We start from the raw sequence: 21,628 nt of genomic DNA, 5'->3' as shown, positions 1-21,628 counted from the left end.
GTTGCATTGTTTTGTTACAAAATGTATTAAAGAAGAGTTAAATTGATTCTTTTTTTTTTCATGGTTCAAACGCCGTCTGGACGACGGAAGTGTCATTATTTTCTAGGTCTGGAAAAGTACAGAAAAATAAATGTGGCAAACTACTTGTATTTAGCGACTTCATTCCCGATCCCTTTGTCCAAACGTTGTCCTTCCTCCCTTCCTTTTTCCTTCTCTTCCTTTCTTCCTTCTCTCCTACCTTGTCTCTCTGTATTTCCTTGTACGCTTTTCTAGCAAGGAGAAATATCTACCTTAAATTCATGGTGAACATTTGATTTTATATTTTAAAATGAATATAGAAATGAGAATTCTGAAAAGTTGAGTCCAAGTTGTTTAAACGGTAAATTTTTTTTGCAGAAACCTTATTTTTGTCTAAGGATTTAAGCTGGACAGTGAATTAAATCTTAAATAGTGTCATTTTACAGAGGTCTTTAGCTGGGTAGTCATGTTACTTCTTTGCTCCTCTCGCTGTCTTGTCTGAGTCATGAAACTGGCAAATGTCCATTTTTGCACACCTTCGCTGGTGCTGATAAGAACGGAACATTCTTATTGAGAGCCGGTGTAAAATGTAACTTCAAGATTAGTCAAATAATGACTGGGATGAGAAAGGCGAGTTTGTATGACAAGTATGCACACACATTAATACACAACTCCTGCAGTGACACCCGTTTACTTATGACACACGCTAAACAAACAACCCGTCAGGAATAGTGAGTTGGCATGCTGTCGCAGCCCAGCAGCTGTGGCCTGTGAAATGTCACCCCAAGCCTCCGTGTTTTGATTGGAGGACGTCCGGCCGCTTCCCTGACAGGAAGGCTTTTAGTGTCGCATCACTGTCATACACTCGTTGCCCCAGAGCCACTGCACAGAAGGTGAACCTGCAGCAGCCCCGCTTTGCTCTCCGTCACCTCAGCCAGACGTCCCGCACCTTCGCCTGAGCTTTTATTGTGTGGCAGTGCCACCCAAGTGACTCAAATCTCTGCGTGGGCATGATAATGAACGGCTCATACAACCGCACCATGCTCATTACTCCCATGTGTGCACTGAAAACATCAATTTAACATCGCAGAAAAGATAAACCTTCATATTTCCGTCATTGTTTTGTCTGTGTTCCATAAAACCCAGTCATGCAGTTTTTCTACTTGTGTAACTTTACTAAAAACCAAACTCATCCTGAGTTTCCTCCTCATCCTGCCCCAGTAAAAGTTACTGTCTCTTTGTGGTGATTGGATTTCACAGTGGGTCAGTCCCAGGCACAAAGCACAGCCGCTCTAGCATGTTAACTAAACAAAGCCATGCCATTCACTCTTACTCTGATTCCTTTCTGATTAGTCATCTTGAACATGCACGTGCAAACTGTTTCAAGACTCCCAAAAGAAACTGGAGCAAGTATTTTGCTTCATACTTTGCAGAGCTAGGGTGTCTGTGTAACTCCACATTGTCAGCCTTGAAAAGTTGTGAACATTTGTAGTAGATTGGCTGCCTTCAGTGATCTCATTCTGAAGGACACACCTTCATACTTTCTTTTTTAGGCTTTGTGACAAAGAAATGTGCTCAAATTGTTGAAGCCACTTGATGTGCTGGTGTGGAATGGTCAGTTTTACAATGCAGCTGTGAAACTGGCAGAAGTGGTGACTTGAGTCTGCAACTTGGATTGAAGTTGCCCCTTAAGCTGTGAAACAAAGAGATTAAACTTGTGCTGCAAAGACTCCTTGAGCCTCAGGAGCAATCTTTATCTAATGTACCCCTAAGTGTGCCACTAGGGGTAGATTGAGTGAATGATTCATGTTGTCATTTCTGTGATGGCATTCAAAAATTACTGGCTGACATGGTAATAGTACGCTCGGTCTGTGTCGATTTTCTTTTTTTTTTTTGGTAATGTTTCTTGACAGTAGGAGCCAGAAAAAGGGGTTAATAGCAACTTAAGTTTTTAGTCTTGAATTCTACCATCTAGCAAGTCCATGGATTACTTAACCAAGTAAGTCTGACAGACTCGCACACTTTGGATCTCTGTTTTGCTCCTAAACCTTTAATGTTTATTGTAACATTTAAATTATTGCACAGATTTCTCTCATACTGAACTGTTCTAGAAGACTTCATTCTTCAACTAAACTTCATTTACATCAGACATCTTATTTTCACACTGGTAAACTAGTGTCATCACAAAGACACTTAAGATTCTTTAAAATAAAGGCAATTCATGTTAGGGTTTATTAACAAACTCTAGTCTTTCTTATTCATACAATAAATTGCACTTTGCCCTTTATTTGTTGTGACATCCAGGTAGGACTGACTTTTGATGCAATCACTGATTTATAAAAAAAAAATAATAATTTAGTTTCTGATAAGCTGATCACTAGGCAAAATCAATGCAGCACATAATGTGCAGATTTCAAACAGTAGCCTCTTTTTAGCCCGTTTAACAATGTTCATAGTCCCCCCTGCCCCCTCGGTTCTCATTTAGCATCTTTTTTTGTTTTGTTTTGTTTTAAAACAATATTGAAACTTGAAAATCAAATTCATTTTTAAATGTCCAGAAAAAAAACTGACCATGTCAAATTAAATCATCATATCTACTGTTACGAGACTTGAAAACATAACTTCTAAATGCAGATTTAATTAAAGCTTTCTTAATAATTTTGCACGTGCTGAAACAAAAGAGACAAAAAGCTTCACAACCTTGTTTAATATACTATATTATAGTCAAAGGGATTAGTTGATTACATCATAAGACAGAAACCTGTGAAAGATTTTGTGAAGTGGTGTTAACAAATTGTTACTTTTCTTTTAGCATGATGGAATATTTTTATATTGTTCTGATACTTTTAATTTACAATATATTTTTTATAGGCATTAAAAGCTTATGATTTTATATTGGGGCAAATAATTATTTGATTTCATACTGGAGCTGCATATTCCATGTGAGGTTGTAAATTTTGGATACAGAATTGACTGAGTTGGGGGGGTAATTTGTGAATGTCTCTGAAAAGGTACAGTCTGTGTGAAGCATGTTTATTTTGAGAACACCGCCAACAGGACATCACCCAGAAAACTTGCGTTTGGACCACATTGCAAGTACAGGCTTTCACAAACACTGTAACTTTGTAGTTGGTATCGCAACCAATTGTTATGTGTCCGCTTTTATGTGCTTTACAGTGTGCACCCGATACACACTTTGAATGTGTCTGCGGACCCATGCTGCAGATCCTGAGCAGCATGGACTTTTTTTTTCCGCCTTTGGAAGAATAAAAAAAGTACAACATCCTTCCAAAGTTTCCTTCAAAGCCAGAGCATCATCAGACATCAAAGCAGCAGATTGTGGGTTCCTTAGTTTCCAGCAAAGCACTGTGGCCAAAAGCTCAGTGAAGCTCGACAGAACAGCCCTTGCTTGTCCTCGCCTCTTCCCTGGCCCTTGTTTGTTTGACTCATTTGCTCCTTGACAAGTATAAAGAGCTGGCCCCCTCGTTAGGCTAACGAAGGCCACAACAACTGTTGGATTTGGGTAACACGCTCAGCTGGCTCAGACTCGGGAGGGGAGGTGCAGAGAACACACCAGTAGAGGTGGTGTGGAAAAGATAAAGGGGTGAAAAAGAGAGGCAGAAGTTAAGCAGCGTCCTTGTGATGTTCCCAGAACATTGCTCAGTGACCCAGTCGGCATGAGAAGAGCTGATGGAGGATGTGTGCGACGTGCCACACAGACCCTCTCGTGGTCTGGTTTGGAGCTCATCAGCTAATTGGTCCCTTTTGCTGGTCATGAGGTTGAAGGACACCCATGATGTGCTCCTCCAAGCAAAACCTTGTTGGTGGTCCAGGAGAGTGCATGGGACGCAGAGGGAGGATAATATAGGGAGGCGGCACTCTAAAACATCAGACACAATGCATGGAACAATGTTTTTTTTTTTTTTTCTTGTCATCTTCTGCATATTTCTATCTGCTGCATGTGGTGAACAGACCTGCAAGAATCCAGCCCACAATTTTTCACAGAAGTTGTGGTTCACTTTTTTTTTATATACCTCCTAAAGGCGAACAGAGTTTCTTCTACTATTAAATGCTCTTCAAAGGAGCATGCCCACCTGATTAACCATATCTCATGATTCTGTCATGCTGACTGTTTCAAGACTGCAAGTCTTTGACTTGCTGCCAGATTTATTGCTGGGCTCAGTCTGGCTCCTACAGATCCCCTCGCTATGGTTGTCAGCAACCACACATTGCTGCACTGCACAGACACACAACCATTTATATTGCACCACGGGAGAAAATTTCCACTGATTTAGTGAAATGGTTCCTTTATATGGTGATTTTTTTTTTCTTCATTAAAAAAATCTAACTTGTATTTATTCATCTATAAATTGCAATTAATAAACAAGTCAGTTCAGTCAATGAATAGTATATTGTACATGTGCAGCAATAAAGCTCCATACAGCGTTTGTACGTAGACCTGAGGTTTTTAATGCAGAACTCCCTTTTTAAGCTTTCTTTGGAGGACTGTATTGAAGATTAGCATGGCTATCTACTTTCCTGAGAGAATGAAGATGTAATACCTTAGCTACATTTACTTTAACTGAGATACTTCCAACATTTCTGAATCCAGAGAGAAGTTGAAAAGTCAGAAAGATAAAATAATAAAAAAAAAAAACTTGCTGGAATATGTTCTGCCTTCCTGTTAAGTCTTATTGACTATTGATCTCTTTCAACTTCAATGAAACACACTGAACGACATGTCTCAATGTATTAGAACAATTTATTTTTGAATAGCTTTTAATAGCATGTCTGTGCTTTCTCTAACTACATTTGTTTAACTCCTCACTGAAAATTTCTTCACCTTCCAGCTACATCAAGTCCTAAAGGTGTTTTTTGTTGTGACAACCAGGTTTCAACCTGGTGCTAATTTTCTTGGTTAATCACACAAAATCCCATTAAAATACACTACAGTTTGTTGGCTGTAAAATGAAAAATGTGGAAGCCGTCAGGAGGCAAATACGTTTGCAAGGCTGTGATAGCAGGAGGGACGTAACTTGTTGAAAACCTTTACAAACTACATAGCAGTTCAATCCAGAGAACATGCAAGTACTAGAAGATGCACTGACTGATCAGACAGAGGTTTTCCCACCAGGAACTCGGCGCTCTGGCAGGCCAGGTTTCTGGCCTTCAGCGCAGACCCCCTACTCCGGGAAATGGGAAAATGGGAAGCAGTCTTCCTGCTAAATGTGGTGGAGAGAAGTAAATTACTGGGGTGCAGCTGTCAGCAGGAAAGAGTGCTGGCATGGTGGTGGAACCAGGAGACTGCGGGAGGTGTCACCTCCACCAATTTGCCTCCTCTCATGACAGTCCTGCTGTGTGCTTACTTTTCTGTGTAGAACCCGCCTGCTGGCTCCAACTGTGGTTCTCAGTAGTGCTCCATCTTTTTTTTTTCTCTCTCTCTTTTCTAATCACCATCTCCCTCCCCCCGTTTTTGTTTCCCTACTGTCTCCATCACCATCTGATCTCATGTTCTTTACCGTTCTTGGTCCTTAATATTTCCTGGTTCCCAAATCCCTTGCCCACCCCACTGAGCACATCCCCCCTACTCTCCTCCATTTTTAGCTCACCACCACTGACGGATCAGAACAATAGTGGAAGTTTCTAGAAAGCGGCTAAATGTTCCCAGTCTTTGACATCAGTCATATCACTGGCACTGCTCTCCAGTTTAGCATGGTAGTTTTAAAGGCATTGTTTCAAAACAAGAGGACAGAAATGTAAAATCCCTTATATACGGGGTTAATATTAACTGTGAAATACAATGTTGCTTGCAATTGCTGCTTGTTCTGGAAAATAAACTACCTTTTAATTTTTTTTTAACAGTTTACTACTAGTAAAATTACCTACGAGTTATTTGGAAAACTTATTGGTTTAAGACCTGGGACTTTGACTTGTTCCTTGCGTGTCTTTGCTTTAGGCTCAGCGTGAAATTTGTATGCTTTTACTTAGGACCTAACTCGAGAATAGAGCGTTAAATCTCTGTAAGGTGTTTTCGCCTTAAATTTATGGTTATGTCACAATGTAAAAACTGTATTAGAGTGACTTCAAAGCCAGAGGAAGTGAGTAACTTTCATACATGTTTATTAAAGCAAGACAAAACATCTTCCAAAGGACCAGCAACACTGCTTCATTTCTCAAATAGCTTCTAATGGTCAACAGAGATTGTGGTTATTAGTGCCCCAGAAAAAAGGGAAGAAAACTTAAATATTTTTTGAGGTGAAGGATTTACTCCCCCTTTGGCTACAGCTAGCTCTGACAAGATCTGAGTTTAAATCCATTGTGGTTAAAGTTAGAAAAGACTGAATTATAATTTTGAAAAAGTCAACCATTTCAAAATGCTTCGGGCTGTACCTTTGCAAAACTCCGTCTAGACATTCCTGCTTGATGAAAAGCTACTCTGTCCCTACCAGAGCTAATTTTTCTTGTCCAAGTTTCTACCCTGGTGTTTGGCTTTTCCATTGATGTTTTCTTATCTTTTTAAGTATTGGGTCTTACATCAGTCCTTGAGACTTTATTGCCACTAATTTGCTCTAAGTAATCTGTGTTTATTTGTTTGCTGTGCAGTAACCCAGTTAACTAATCCATGGGTTGCTTGTTTACCCAGGGAGAAGGGGCAAATCTCAGCCCCTGTGTGGCAGGGGGGAACTTCCCACAGTGTCTCTATGGTAATCAGCAGGTGTCACTCACCATGGAGAAGAAGTGAGTGCTTTCTTATGAGCGTGAGAAAGAGGGGCAGCCTCCATCGCATCCCCAACCCCCTTGCTTTTTTTTTTTTTTTATCTTGGGGTAGCAGCAGTCCTAGCGACAGTGAGAGGGTTAGATTTCAAAATAGGATGGTCCTTCAGCTCAACATGATGATGATACTTCCAAAGTCCAGGCTTTGGAGTCCCACTTCCTGCCACTGCTTGGGATAAAAGAAAAATTAATGTCAGGAAAAACACAACATAAAAGTGTCCAAACCCCTGGACAGGTAGCAATGGCCTATTGGTGTCGGTTTCACAGTGAACAGTGCAAATGGGTACAGAGATCTTTAGACAGCATGAAGTTTAGCAGCATGCCTTCCGATTCAACCAATTCATGGTGGAAGTCAAGATTGTGGTTGCTGGGGCTCATTGGTGACCCCTACATCAGGGAGCCCTCTCTCCTCTGGAGCCCACAGCTCATTAAGATGCAGGGCACAGGGCGGCGGGCCGCAGCTGCAGCCTACAGGCAGAACCCGGCAGAAAAGGGCCGAAGGGATGGCGGGGGCGGCTGAGGAAAAACCAACAAAAGGCAAAGCCCACCCTCCCCCTCCTCCCTCGCTTTGGAGTTCTAATTCCCTAATCCTCAACCTCCGCCTCACCCCCTCCTTTCACCCCTCTCATCCGATTCCCACCACTCAAACACACATGCACAGTTCATGGAGTTACCACTGGCTCCCTTCCTCTCATCCCCAAGCTATGAATGGCCAGACGGGGGACAAAACCCAACAGCAGCCTACTCAGGAAGTCCAACCACTGGGTTTGGGCAGTGAGAGGCACATTTTGTCTGAGCCTCTCTCCCCCCGCTCGCTGTGAGAGATCACTTACCCTCTCATAACACGAATGTGGGTATGGTTTATCCAATCATCTTTGGTGATTCTTTGCAACTTCACAAAGAAGTTTGTATGCATCAGACTTGTTGTTTTGTACACATTTTTGCTGCTTCATGAATGCTACATGATGGGTTTTTATTAAACGCTAACAAGCCAAGGCAGCTGGGACATCAGCATTCCTGTTGTCACATGGAGACGGTAGAGCAGGACGTTCTTTAGAAAGGGCCATTAACCTCTTTCACTCCTTCATTGTTTTTTTTTCTTTTCCGTGTGAAGATTTCCACATTTCTCCCTTTATTTACCAGTTATTCTATAAGCCTTTTCTCTCTAGCTTGTATGCCATAGGCCTCTTTAACAGAGCTAACTTGCAAAAGGCTTGGGCACCTAAAAGTGCTGTAGGTTTTGCTTTCTTCCAAGCCTGTGATGTTTGGGTAAGCATGTCCCAATTACAGGTATGAAGACACGGAGGTTTTAAAAAGCTTGGGTCTCAAAACCACAACAATTCTTCAGCATACCATTCCCACAGTGTGAAGTCAGCTTAACAGGTTGCCAGAGAAAATGTTGGAGTAACCAGAAATTTCTCTCGCTGTATGGAGCATGGGGTAATGGAAGGCTAACATCCATACTCCATACATGGGTGGCACAGTTTACTCCTTTGCCATTATCTTGCCAACTGTAACCATTTCTAAACACATTTTCTTTTTTTTATGTATGGGTAGCAGGGCACAACAAGGGCACAACAAGTCGCATAGTTTTCTGACAGCTAAAGGGGTTGAACCCGTAGGAATTAGATGATCAGAAATTTTAGCATGCAAGAACTGTTTATCAAGTAGCCAACTGAGCTGGTAGTCCAACTAATTAGCCAGCTAGTAATAGCAGTTTGTTCTGTACTGTATTAGCAAAAAGCCTGGATAAAATTTCTTTACTCATTTATTTAAGAGGCTTTAAAATGGTGTCAGCCCACAATTTGCTTGTTTAAAAAAACAAACAATGCTGTTATGCATCTAGAAAGGCTTTTCACAGGATTTAGCACTTTGATTAAAGGAATTTATTTCATTGTGAGGGCAGACATGGATGTTGAATGAGAAGGTCTGACTTGCACTCAGTTCCGAAGGTTGAGGCCAGGACCAGTTAAGTTTCTCCAGACTATGCTGTCATTTATGTCCTTATGAATCTTATTTTGTGCTGATACACAGTCAGGTTGGAACTGAACTGGCCATCCCCAAACATTTTCCACAGCCAGAAGCTTCAATCCAAAATGCCTTGGTATGCTGAAGTATTAAGAGTTTCTTTCACTGGAACTACGAGGCCAAGCCCAACTTCTGAAAAATAGCCATACACCATAATCCGTTCTGCACCCGCCTTTACACCTGACACAATGCAGTCGGAAAAGAGCCTTTCTGCCAAACCACACTCATCAGTTATAATGTCTTGAGAGAACATGTCTCTGCTGCTGTAGAGTCAATTGGCAGGTTTGTTTTACCTCGTTGCATCCAAAACTTTGCATTGCATTTGTTAATGTAATGCTTTGTCTGCAACTGACTGGCTATGGAAACCCATTCAAAGAAACCCTCCACTCACTGGTCTGGGGATAACCTGAAGGCCATATGAGGTTTATAAGTCTCTACCCACTAACTTTGCAGAAAGTTACTCTTTGTATCATGTATCTCAAAATCTGTGATTTTAATTGGCCTATTTTGTGGTTGAGTTTCTGACACTCCCAGCAGCTTTCTTTTTTTTTTTTTTTTACACAGTTAAAGGTGTTTGTGCGGTAAGTCACAACTAAACTTACTGCACAGGTAGCATTCATGGTACCGCCCTTGAATTCAGTGAGCTCCTGAGGGCAAGCCATTCTTTCAGAAATGCTTGTAGAAGCAGACTGCATGTCAATCTGACTGGTTTTATATAGTCATAGACATGGAATTGATTGAAACACCTGAATTACATGATTTGGAGGGGTAACCTAATACTTAAGGCAATATAGTGTTCTATGGATTATTATGTAATAAGCAGAACTGAAAAAGTTGAAAATTACTGGTGAATTTAGTGGGTGTCAGTCTGTGCTTCAACAATGAGAATAGAGAAAATTGGATTTGGTTTTTGATAAAAATTTATTCTATCTTCTATCCTTTTTTTATCCTGTGAATCTGGGCTGTTTTGCTAAGTTTTTATAATGTGAGAAACTCCTACCAGCCCAATGCTAGCTAGGACAATTTAATAAAAGGAAAAACAATCTCAGGCTAGTAAGCATAGAAGTAAGGCTTCTGTGATTTTTATAAATGTGGACAAACAAAATAAGGATCAACCTTTTACAGCTGTGGCCAAACCTGTTTCTCCCCCCACAGTACACCTTGTTGTGTGTATGTTTTGTGTTTAGGGGATAAAGGGCGTGGCAGTCGCATGCGAGAGCTGTCCACACATACAGGACCGTGCAGCAGTTGGCAAATAAAGATGAATTCTGTTGTGTTTGGCAGCGGTTCTCTGTTCATTATTTTCCACTTTGCCCAGCGCGCATCCCAGCCCTCAGCAGCTGCTTGTCATGTAAAGACACTCTATCAGGCCCTGACAGCTCCTCCCATGCACACACACGCAGTCACAATGCACATGGCTCATGCACACACTCTTCCACTCGCAGGCCTACATATGTAGAGAACATATGTAGCGATCTGTCTCACTAGCACTCCATTCAGCACAGCTCCTTGCACAGAGCTTTTTCATCCCCTTCGGTTCTCCCATCGCTCATCTTGTGTCAAATCACTCTTATTATGCTTCTGTCCTTCCCATAATTTAGTTGAGTTGAGCCACATGGCTACTGTCTGACTTCTGTAGAAGTGCTTTGATTCTGTGACACAGATAACAAGAAGGATTTCCCATAATAGGTGTTTGTGTCTCAATCAGAAATTTGATGAAAGTTTTTCTTATCTAGGCTGTGGTCATTGTGTTTGTGGGCCATTTTCCTGTTTTGGAGAACATTTTCACATCAAGCAGGGTTTGGTTTACTGGTACAGAGTGGTGATGAACTTAGTCAGAAGTAGAATGAACTCCTGTGTTTTTATTTAGACCTTTTGTCAAGCTCTTTGTTTTGCCTCTCACTGAGTCAGCTGGAGTCTGCCCTGCTGAGCATTGATGGGATTACACCAAAAATGATACTTACTTTAACTTTCATTCTTCTGTATAGATTGATAGTTTTATTTGAACCAACACGGCATAAAACAGAAACAAACATAGGATGTACTTTATTTTTATACGAATCAACCCCAGAGTCAATACTTCAAGTTTTCCAATTAATTTTTCTATCATCTTTGTACTTGGTCTACAGACAAAACATTTGGTCAGTTATGTTCTTTGGAAAAACCTGAAAACTGAAGCGCTACTTTACAAAAATTTCTCACCTGGATTTAGGTCTGAACTTGGACTATAACATTTCAACTCGTGAATGTTATTGTCCTACTGGAAAGTGAACCTTCACCCCAGTCTAAAGAGTTTTGCAACACAGTTTTCTTCCAGGACTGCACAGTATTTATCTTCACTCATCTTCCCATCAACACAGAACCTACATCACTTCTGGTAAACTTCAGAGAGGATGTATTTTGGTTTTCTTTTGGTAATGGCTTATTTCCCCATCAACATTACCATGAAAGCCAGATTATTAGCTCTTCTATACAAAGGCTCTCCCACCTGAACTGCAGATTAACATGGGACTCTTGGCTGCTTCTCTAATTAACGGACAATTTATTAGCGTAGGTGGATCACAATGTTGTGGTATGTTTACAGCTCTATTTGCTTACCAAGATGTTCAAAGGCTGGAATATTTTTTAAAAAGCCTCACCCTCCTCCAACCTTATTACGCTGGTTTCATTGATGTTCTTTAACAAACCTCTAAAGTGAGACCCAAATTTCACATAATTTGTAGAAATAGAATTCCATTATTCTGTTATTTAACAACTGTGCACATTAGTTGGTGATATTGCATATGATTTACAATAAAATACTGACAATTTTGGTTGTAATGAGTGTAAAAATCTATAAGCGGTACAAATACTTTTGCAATATGCTTTGCTAGTTAAATAGAATAGTGTATTTTTGTTTTTTGGGGGTTTAACTCGGGTTAATCTTGATCAATGAGGGTGAGTAAACACCCTCAATAATGCTTGCTCTCTTGCTCATCTTGCAGGATTTTTTTTGCATCAGTGTGAGAGTTGGTAACCGCATTCTCTCCCCAACTTTGTTTACGTGAACTGTTAAAGATGCAAAAAGCCCAGCTGTCGGTTTCACTTTCTCGTCATGTCGGTGCTTAAAAAAGGTGTGTGGAAAGTACATATGAATAAGAGTAGAAGAGGAAATGAGTGTAAATGGGAAGCTTCTAAGGGTCATCTTTGTTGTTTTTGCTCTCGGCAGACTGTGGTGGTGTGTGTGTGTGTGTGTGTGTGTGTGTGTTGCACTGCAGTGCTGTGGAGACATAGTCTCAGACAGCCGGATATAGCTACTTCCACTGTTTGTCATGTGACCAGGTTTTGTGGTCACACACAAGGAAGTTGCAGTGTCCTCCTGTCTCAAAAGTAGTATGTGCAAGGTGAAAATGTGCAGGGCAGATGTGGAGTTTCCCACATTTCTCACTCGTATAGTGGACATTTCTTGTACTGCAAGTCTCTTAGTTGCTTTTTCTCTAATCTCTGGGAGCATTTAAGAGCTCAAGTGTCAAGTTCCTTCATAAACTTGTTTGCTTCATGGTGTGTTTTCCCCAAGCGACCACATGAACCCGTCTCTTCTGACATCACAGTTCAGCATAGCGACAATTCTTGGAAGACTCAAGTGACTGAGAACGCAGGGCTGGCTTTGTCATCCCCCTGACATCAATGCCATCAAGGCCACCTCAGTGTCTCCAAAATGCAATGCTGATCCTTGAGCTGCTGCTGCGTCATATAGTACCACCCATGCTGCTTCTCCAGTGGGTGCTATGCGTCAGCGGAGCTGGCAGAAAATGCTCTCAACCTTCCAAAGTGCATGTTGATGTAATCTACTACACAGAGGCCTTTTTTCTCCCTATGAGCCAGCCTATAAACAAATCTATTTGCACACAAGCACATTGGGATGTGGTCAAACACCTGACTCTACCTGTCACAACAGTGTGTGTACATAAGAATATTTCTCAGTCTGGAAGTGATTTTTGTCCTTTTCTTGCCCTTCTTGCCCTAAAACTAAACCTTAGACAGCTAAAACTACTTTCTTTTATTGTTGTTTTCTGTGCCCACGAGACGAGCATGTACGTAGAGTCCACGTCTTGTCAGAGGTGTCAGGTAGAGGGCTCATTATCCTGCCTCTGCATTGTGCACATACTGTCCTCAGTGGTTGCTGGCATGGAGGATATCAAGGGAATATGGGTCAGCCAAAACCTGTCGGGAGAGCAAGTCACCAGCTGGGGCCCAGCTGAGGAAAAGAAGGCTCGGTACAAAGGGTTCAGCATTGTTTCTGGCCATCAATTTTGGCATTTCATTATTGTTGAACAGGTTCTTGATTTGAACTCTCAACTTTACTCTTAAATTGCACTTTGTGCTCTGGGTTGTATGTTTAGAAATGATATAGGCGAGTGATCTTAACGGACTGTGTTGATTCTTTGAAATATAGTATATATTTATGAATGACTGATCTAGATGCTGAAGAATGACATGCCTTTGCGATTCATCAACCTTACATTCAAGGTAGAAGCATTTTTAAGGAAAAATAAGCTAATTTCCAATTACTCTTCAGATAAGATTAACAATCTGAGGGGTACTTTGCAGTTTGAAATCTGCTAGTGATTAGCAGTTTCTTGACCTTTTTAGATGTTTTCTTTTTATTCCTTCTACCTGACCATGTTAACATATTTGTAGTGTTCTTTTTAAAATGAAAATTGGCAAATGGTGGGCAGGAAAAGTATCATCCTTTATTTAAACATCTAGCATTTGAAATGTCTCCAGCTAAATGCTGTTTGTCAGTCTCACATGCCAAACCCTACATGTATAGTAAGCTGTCATCTGTAGATAAAACTGAGCTTAGTTCCTAATATTTCAGCGTATGTTTGTTGTTCCACTTTCTTTGACCTTTTAATGGTTCAAAGGAATGTGGAACAACAAATATACCTTAAAATTGCCAAAGGACTGGACTTCAAATGCTCTAAAAACTTAGATCTTAAGAATACAAAAACACAATTTAACCCCATAGACGTTGGGTATGGTGTGTGAGCTTCTGACTGGCTGCTCACTGTTTCACTCTGAAAGTCACGCCATTCCAGTTGTTAGTTACATCTATTGAAACAAAAATAACTTCAGACAATGGACAGCAAAAACATACAGGACTCACTTTGACAATCTGCCTAAATGTTAGATATCTTATTTTCTAAAGCTTCGCCAAACTTGAACTTGTTACCGGTATTACTTTAATGTTGTTTATTTTTTTTTTTTTCATTGGCGGAAGTGGCCTTTATTAATAGGAATCACAGGAAATCTGATGAAATAGAAACAGGAAAGACTTGCAGCAAAGGTCACAAAATCATGACTCAAACCAAAGATGGCTGCGTAGCGGATATAATCCCTGTTAATGGGGCACTTGCACTACCACTACACCACACCATTCCCCGTAATTACTTACTATTAAAATGTTTTTTTTATTGCCTCTGCAACTTTACTTTCTTGCCTTGATGATATTGTATTCATCTTAATGAAAAAAATGTTAAAAATAAAGGAAAAACAATAAGTTTACATGATAGAAATTATTTTGGACTGTTTGGCGAGTTTTATACCACAGTCCACCAGCTTCTGTTTGCTTTGTACTGACTGATCTGTTTCCAGTTGTATCAATCAGAAGTTTTTGAGTGAGGGAAACAGAAGCTCATATTGACAGATCTTCTACATCTCTGTTCGCGCACACACTAAGAAACCCCACACTTCTGTGTTAGAGGAAATGGGGCAATTAAGGACAGCTTGGTGCTGCTTGGCAGGGGGTTAATATGCGGCTCCGTAATTAAAAATAAATTACAGTTTTCCAGTATAAATATTCAAGTTCCACGCCGCCGTGTGCCACTGCCTTGTTATGGTATGTTAGCTTTTTTTTCCCCTTCCGTCTGTACAACATCTGGCGTAACATTTCCTGAAGCATCACCAGAATAAATTGAATTTGGTCTTTCTTCAGAGATTCATTTGCGTGAATCATGTTGAGCAAGTGAGTAGGATGGACCTGTGTGGCTGCAGGTTATGGCAAATATCTGTATGGGAAGGTGATTGGCTCCAAGTAGAGGAAAATCTGTTTTAAGCTGCAAAAGACTTGAGACTTGCTGTTCTAATTATTTTTTTTTTCTTTTAAACTCGTAAAGACACTTATTTTCTTTCAGTGCTAATTTGACTAGAACATACTGAAGTTCCTGGTTGCAAAATGACAAAATGGAAAAAAGGTCAAGAGGTAAATACTTTGCAAGGCAGTATGTGTTGTTAAATTCTCCTTTACTAATCTACATTGTAATTTACTTATTTATTTTTGTCTTGATCTTTAATTCCAGGGGGAAAAAATTCTGTTTTGATATTTTTTTTACAAATCAGGACATTCTCAAAGGTGGCTCAAATGGCTGAGCTAGCATTTCTCCCACATTGTGTTTTTCTTTTGACTTAACCCTGTCAGTATTTTATTAAAGCTGAAAAATAATAAGAAAAAAAAAGCAAGACATGGCCCACCTTTTTTTGTTTTTGGGCTAGCTCTTATCTTATTTGCTTCAGAAAGTGTCTCCAATGAAAACAGAAAGGAAAAATAGGTGTCTGACTTCAGGTTCACCAAAAACATTTTCAACACATTTATACATGAAAAGAACCGACATAGCCACATATGACATCATAAAACCCACAAAACGAGTAGAGTTAGTCGGGCTTTTGAGAATCTTGAAGCAAATGTTTCTCAGTAACCCAATATCTTCTATTTGTGTTTCCTCATATCAGGAGAATACATCAAGACCTGGAGGCCGAGGTATTTTCTCCTCAAAAGTGACGGTACATTCATCGGTTACAAAGAACGACCACAAGATGTTGACCAGCTGGAAACCCCCTTAAATAACTTCTCCGTTGCACGTGAGTATCTGCTTCTTTCTTTTTCTAAGCACTTTTAGTTTTTTGCTTGAATATCTGTTGTGGTAAATTTTTCATCTGTTGATTTCACGTGTTTTAATAATATAATGTATATCACAGTTTTATCCAAGTACATTGAAAGCCATCACTCTAAATGTACTCTGCAGACAGTCAGGAACACTCCATCACTTACAGTTGGGTCCAAAAAAACTTGAGACATGTTCATCTGGTTTTTTTTTTAAGAGTTGCCTAAAACTTTAACAGCTGTGAGCTATTTTTTAAAACAGTCCGGTACTCCACATCTGAAAATAATTGCACACCAAAAATTTACATTGCACCTTTTTTTCTGATTTATTCTTCCTTGGATGTGCCACTGCTACCATTGGTGCAAGTCCCTAAAATGCCCTTGTTGTGTAGATTTCTTTCTGTTATGGTTTCTTTTAATCTCAGTCATTTTATTAGTTCATTGGCTGTTTGATGGGAGTTCCTTTAGTTTTATACTGAAAGAGTAGGACGTCCTCTACTTGCATCACTCTCTTCATCTGTTTTTCCCCTGATGAAGAAGCTCCACAGCATTATTTTAGTGTTTTTTTTGTTTTTTAAAAAAGCTAATAAAGTTGGTCATTCTTTGAAATTACTATGTGAAGAATGGTTATTGTCTCCAACTCAAGCAGAAGAAGGAAGGCATGATTTTTTTTTTCTTTTTTTTTTTTTTGGTCATATATCTGGTAGAGTCCATTTAGCTCTACTGAAGCCTCTTGCTAATCAAAAGGAATTGATAATCTCCCTGAGAGGAGACTCCATTGAAAACCTAGAACTTGTGAGATTGATTAAGATATGGGAAAGTCTTGGCTAGAAAATATTGGCGTTACCTCAGTGACCTGATCTTATATCATGAATGGGTGGAATAAAATCCAGTAGGCTGACAAACTCTTTCATCCATGAGGCAGCTTGAAACAGAGCCTCTGCCTCACTACATCGATAAATGTCAACTGAGGTGGTTTGGATGTCTTGCCAGAATGCTTTTAGAAGTTTGAAGGCACAGTTGCACATGGAGGAGACTCCAGATCATACCTTGAAATGTCTGCAGTTTCTTTCTACCTGTGGGATTCTCTGAAACACTGTGTTGCTGGGGAGAAGGATGTATGCACTTCATTCACGGACCTGTTGCCTCCTTGATTCAATTTGGGAGACAATAAACTTCTATATATTTGGTTTCTCAAATGGCTTAACAAAGCCAGACCTTCAGCATCTTTGTTCATGCAAAATGTAAATGGAACCTATGCGATAAAACTCACATTTTCTGCAGTTTTGTGGGTTAAATCTGGTCAGTCAGAAATTTCTAAAACAAGATCTGAAAGGACAACCGGTTATTGCAGGGAATAGATACACTGACTAAAATGTAGCATGACCCAAGCCCTCTAGAGTATTTATAGTCTAAGTATAGTGACATACTAAAACATGCAAAGAATCTATATGTTTTTTGGTGTGCATGCCAGGAGTGTAAAAGGCTAAGTTCACATTGGATCATATTTTATCATCGCTGCAGTTAGTCAGAAATGTTTCTGAAGATGCTGCAGTATCATCTCTGCAGCATCATTGCAAGCAAAGAAAACATTGGCCCAGAATACACATGGTTATGTCTGGTCTTCAATGCATCAGGTGCTGCCCTCCTCCTCTCTGAGCTTCTTCCACAATCCCTCTACTTTCATGTTGTGAAAGAAAACTAAATAGAAGTGCCCAGAGCAACACAGTTCACTCCATCTTCCCATCACAGAAAGCCTCAGCGATAAGCCGCGCAGTTGACTGAACACAACAATTAGACAGCACACTGTTTGTTTAACTTGTTTCCTCCCCGACACTCTTGAGTTATCGTGGCTATTAACTGCCTGATTTCAAGTATTTGTCTGGGCTACGCTCTGAGGCTCTTGTCTCCATCCATGGAGGCTTTGTTTTTTTTTGTTTTTTTGTTTTTGTTTTTCCTTGTCACCAGTGCGACCTCATCATAGAGGACACATGGTGTGTCGCTGCTGAGGGGGCGGCTGCAGCTGGATCACACATTCACCCTGATGGAGCCATGTTGGATCTCAGTGGTGGTCCACTTGGAGTCCTCCATCTATCAGACAGGGGCCATATTTGTGTCACACCCAGACATATTTGCTGACATGTTTCATTTGGGAACAGATGTTAATGTGAAAAAGGTGCAGATGGAAATCGCTGCTTTTGTACTTCCAGTTTGTGGAGTATTGTGAGTAATTGTTTTTGGAAACTGCTTACATAACAATTGTTTGCTCCAAAACTGGGGAAAAAATATATATATGTGAAGGAAGTGATGTGTATCAGATCTGCTGATATATATATTTTTTATCAGCAAGTGTTGTAACTCGAGACGTTCCACTATCAGTCTAAGAAAAACAATTCAACAAGAGTTAATGAAGAATGTAAAGATTTCTGTGTAGTGGGATAATTTATATTAAATGTATTAAAAATACTAAAATTTGTATTTATTCACATGATTACGACACAAAAATGTGTGAAACTTGATGTCCGTCCTTCCTTTCTTCCATCTATCCGTTGTGTCCATTCATTCACCCGTCTTCCATTGTTTGTTCTTCCTTCTATCCTTCCATTCACCCATTCGTTGTCCAACCATGGTCTGTTGTCCATTCATCCGTCTGTCCTCCTTTGTCTGTCCTTCTTTCTGGCCTTCCATCCGTCATCCATTGTGTCCTCGTTTCTTTCCCTGAAACATTTGCTGTAAATGTGTGGTGAACTTTTGTATTTTAAATATGAAGGGGAGGACAATGAACTGTGAAAACTCAGAAAGGCGAGTCTGCAAAATTGACATTTTTACTGGGAAAAATTTGTAGGAGCCATAGATGTTGGCACATGGGTTGTTCATGACAAAAAGATACCAAATGTCACATTTTAAAGGAGCTTTCAAATCTTTTCCCTCCAAAGTGCACCTGTTCTTTTCCAAATTGGCCAACGGTGTCTGTTAGGGTGGCGATAAAGATAAATGGCTGTAACTGTGGGTCTGTCTCTCCCCTCTGCTCCCCTACAACACTGGCCCTTCTCTTCATCTCCCTCCCTGCTCTCTCCCTGGCTGTTGGTCAGAGTGCCAGCTGATGAAGACGGAACGACCCAAGCCCAACACATTTATCATCCGCTGCCTGCAGTGGACCACTGTCATCGAGCGTACCTTCCACGTGGAGACCCCCGAGGAAAGGCAAGCTACAAGCGCGCACACACACACACACACACACACACAACACACCCGCCTCTTTTTGCTATTGGAGTTGTAAAACACAAACTGTTTAAATGGAAAGCATTTGTTTCCAGCAAACAGCTGCACAGATTAAGATGTAGAAACTGCTCAAATGTGTACATTTACAGTGATTCATTGCTGCGTACTTATTCAAAGTTCCCTGTGATTGGCTGAACTGACACATGAAATTGCTTTCCTGTTGATAAGAACAGAATTGCATGATTGGGTTGCAGGGCTTGCTCTATGGAAAATGAGCTGATTTAATCTCTTTGACTCCTCTGTCTAATTCAGGGAAGAATGGACCAAAGCCATCCAGACAGTGGCTGAAGGCCTTCATAAACAAGAAGAGGAGAGGATGGACTCCTCTCCAGAGCCCATGGACATGGAGGTCTACCTGACCAAACCCAGACACAAAGTGGTACTGTATCTCAGCCATGCACAGTGTTACACAGTGCCTTGCAAAACAATTCATATCAGTTTTTCACATTTTATTACATAGTAAACACAAACTTTGATAGATTTTATAGAAGGTAGTGCATAAATATGAAGGGATTTTGAAAATCTTTTAACAAACAGAAAAATGTGGCATGCATTTAAAGTTGTGCTGCTTTACTCTACAATGCCTCCAAATAAAACGGAGTGCAATAATTAGTCCGTAGAACTTAACTAACAATGCAGGCTTTAGAGATTTGTTAGAGAACATTGATGAACAAGCACCATTATGTCGTGCTAGACCTTGGACATCTAACACTGCACATTACCTTAAGTTTTACATCCAATGACACAATCTAATAATAAATAATCAAAATAATCAAAGAGGACAAGATACGAAAAAGTTTGAGACATGAATACTTTTGTTTCTTTTGTCCCTAAATGTACTTCTAAAACAGAAGTCAGCCCTGTGGTAATTCTAAGGTCTCCCCCCCCCACTTTATCCCTCATTTGGTCATGGTGCCCTTCTTCTGACCTGCCCTTCCCTTGATGCTCTCACACAACTCCAGCTTCCCTTCTGGTCAAAGGCATCAGCCAGGGGTGGCTTGGCACCCAACCCCCCTTTCCCCTTCAAGGCCACGGGATTGGATGTCATCCCCCACCTCTCCACACACAGATGCATACACACCCATTCACAACATTCTCCTCAGGGTCAGAGGTTAACCAAGTCCCAACCACATTTAGGCCAAACCATTAGTGGAGTGGAAATTGCTTAGTGGGTAAAATGGTGCCTAAAATGCTTTAGTGCTGTTGTCAATCGGATTGTGTGTCCAAGCTGGTCAGAGCTCGAGTTTGCTAATTCTCCTGTTCGTAACCAGATACCACTTTGTCTTCTCTGGCCTTCCAGACTATGCATGACTTTGAATACCTCAAACTCCTGGGAAAAGGCACTTTTGGCAAAGTTATTCTGGTAAAGGAGAAGGCCACAGGACGCTACTATGCCATGAAGATCCTAAAGAAGGAGGTGATCGTAGCAAAAGTGAGTGGTTGCCAATTTGCAAGTAAAGGGTGAAAAACACTTAGGTTTTGGAGTTCAGTGGCGCAATGACTGATACTTAAATAGTTAGCTATTGTAAGACTTAGACAAACACTCTTTGTGCTTTTCTTTTTTCGCAGGATGAAGTGGCACACACACTCACAGAGAACAGGGTCCTCCAGAATTCAAAGCATCCGTTCTTGACTGTAAGGAAGGCACTCTGTATACTGGACCTTTTTTTTTTTTTACCCAAAAAAGGCCTTTTCTTAACTCAAGCATCCATTTATTCAGAAAAGGCAACAATTTGGACAGAAAACAAACAAGCACTTTTTATAGTAACACTGGCTGTTTGGCTTTACTTAAAAATAAATCTGTGGGTTTTGGTTTGGGAATCTTGTGAACATAATAAATTATGAACAAATATTGTCGTCGACTCTCAACGTGCTGTATTATCTGTATTCTATTTTTTTTCTCCAGCATGGTCCTCTTCAGATGTCTGATTTTTTTTTTTTTTTTGAGAATGTTGCTGCAGATGCAGCTGTTGCGATTGCATGTTCTTTGTTTAAAGGGCAGCTTCCTCTTGACTAAGCTGATGAGTTCTGCTTTTAACATGCTCTTCTTCTGCAGGGACTGAAATACTCCTTCCAGACTCATGACCGCCTGTGTTTTGTAATGGAGTACGCAAATGGTGGTGAGGTAAGCGACATAAACCGCCCAAACCTTTGTTGTTGCATCAGTTTTTCTTACTACTTGGTCACGGATAAATTTTAATTTTTTAATTTTTTTGCCTTGATCGCTGGACTGATAAACTTTGTTCTCATTTGAACACCTCTATCTTCCCCTTCAGCTTTTCTTCCATCTGTCAAGAGACCGGGTATTTTCAGAAGAGCGGGCTCGGTTTTATGGTGCAGAGATAGTGTCAGCGCTGGATTACCTACACGCTGAGAGAAACGTGGTTTATAGAGATCTCAAGGTATCAAGGAAATCTGTGGACTTTTCCACTTTTTCTTCTTTTTGTTACTTTATTTTGTAATACACAAGCACAAAGTAGAACATAAATGTGGAGGAAACATTTAAAAATGTGTTTTTTAAAGGTATTTGCTAGAGGTGTGCCTATCGATCGGTCAACGATCATAATCGGGCCGATTTTCGTGAAAAAGTGCATGATCGGTGAT

The 21,628-nt window shown here is 40.4% G+C and overlaps 1 protein-coding gene across 2 annotated transcripts in view; it reads left to right on the top strand.

Moving 5' to 3' along the window:
• The window catches only part of akt1 (v-akt murine thymoma viral oncogene homolog 1), a 50,738-nt gene that overhangs the window by 11,975 nt on the left and 17,135 nt on the right, over nt 1-21,628 (top strand). For both annotated transcript variants that reach the window (XM_015042536.1, XM_015042537.1), the window contains 7 exons: nt 15,592-15,720; nt 18,835-18,946; nt 19,277-19,403; nt 20,325-20,456; nt 20,594-20,659; nt 21,081-21,149; nt 21,301-21,426. In XM_015042536.1, coding sequence (XP_014898022.1) covers nt 15,592-15,720; nt 18,835-18,946; nt 19,277-19,403; nt 20,325-20,456; nt 20,594-20,659; nt 21,081-21,149; nt 21,301-21,426 — 761 coding nt within the window. The remainder of the gene's footprint in view (nt 1-15,591; nt 15,721-18,834; nt 18,947-19,276; nt 19,404-20,324; nt 20,457-20,593; nt 20,660-21,080; nt 21,150-21,300; nt 21,427-21,628) is intronic.

Source organism: Poecilia latipinna, unplaced genomic scaffold, assembly GCF_001443285.1.
Source record: "Poecilia latipinna isolate Pla-1442-1.1 unplaced genomic scaffold, P_latipinna-1.0 Scaffold594, whole genome shotgun sequence".
Classification (NCBI taxonomy): Eukaryota; Metazoa; Chordata; class Actinopteri; order Cyprinodontiformes; family Poeciliidae; genus Poecilia; species Poecilia latipinna.
This window is presented reverse-complemented; position numbering and strand designations above follow the sequence as displayed.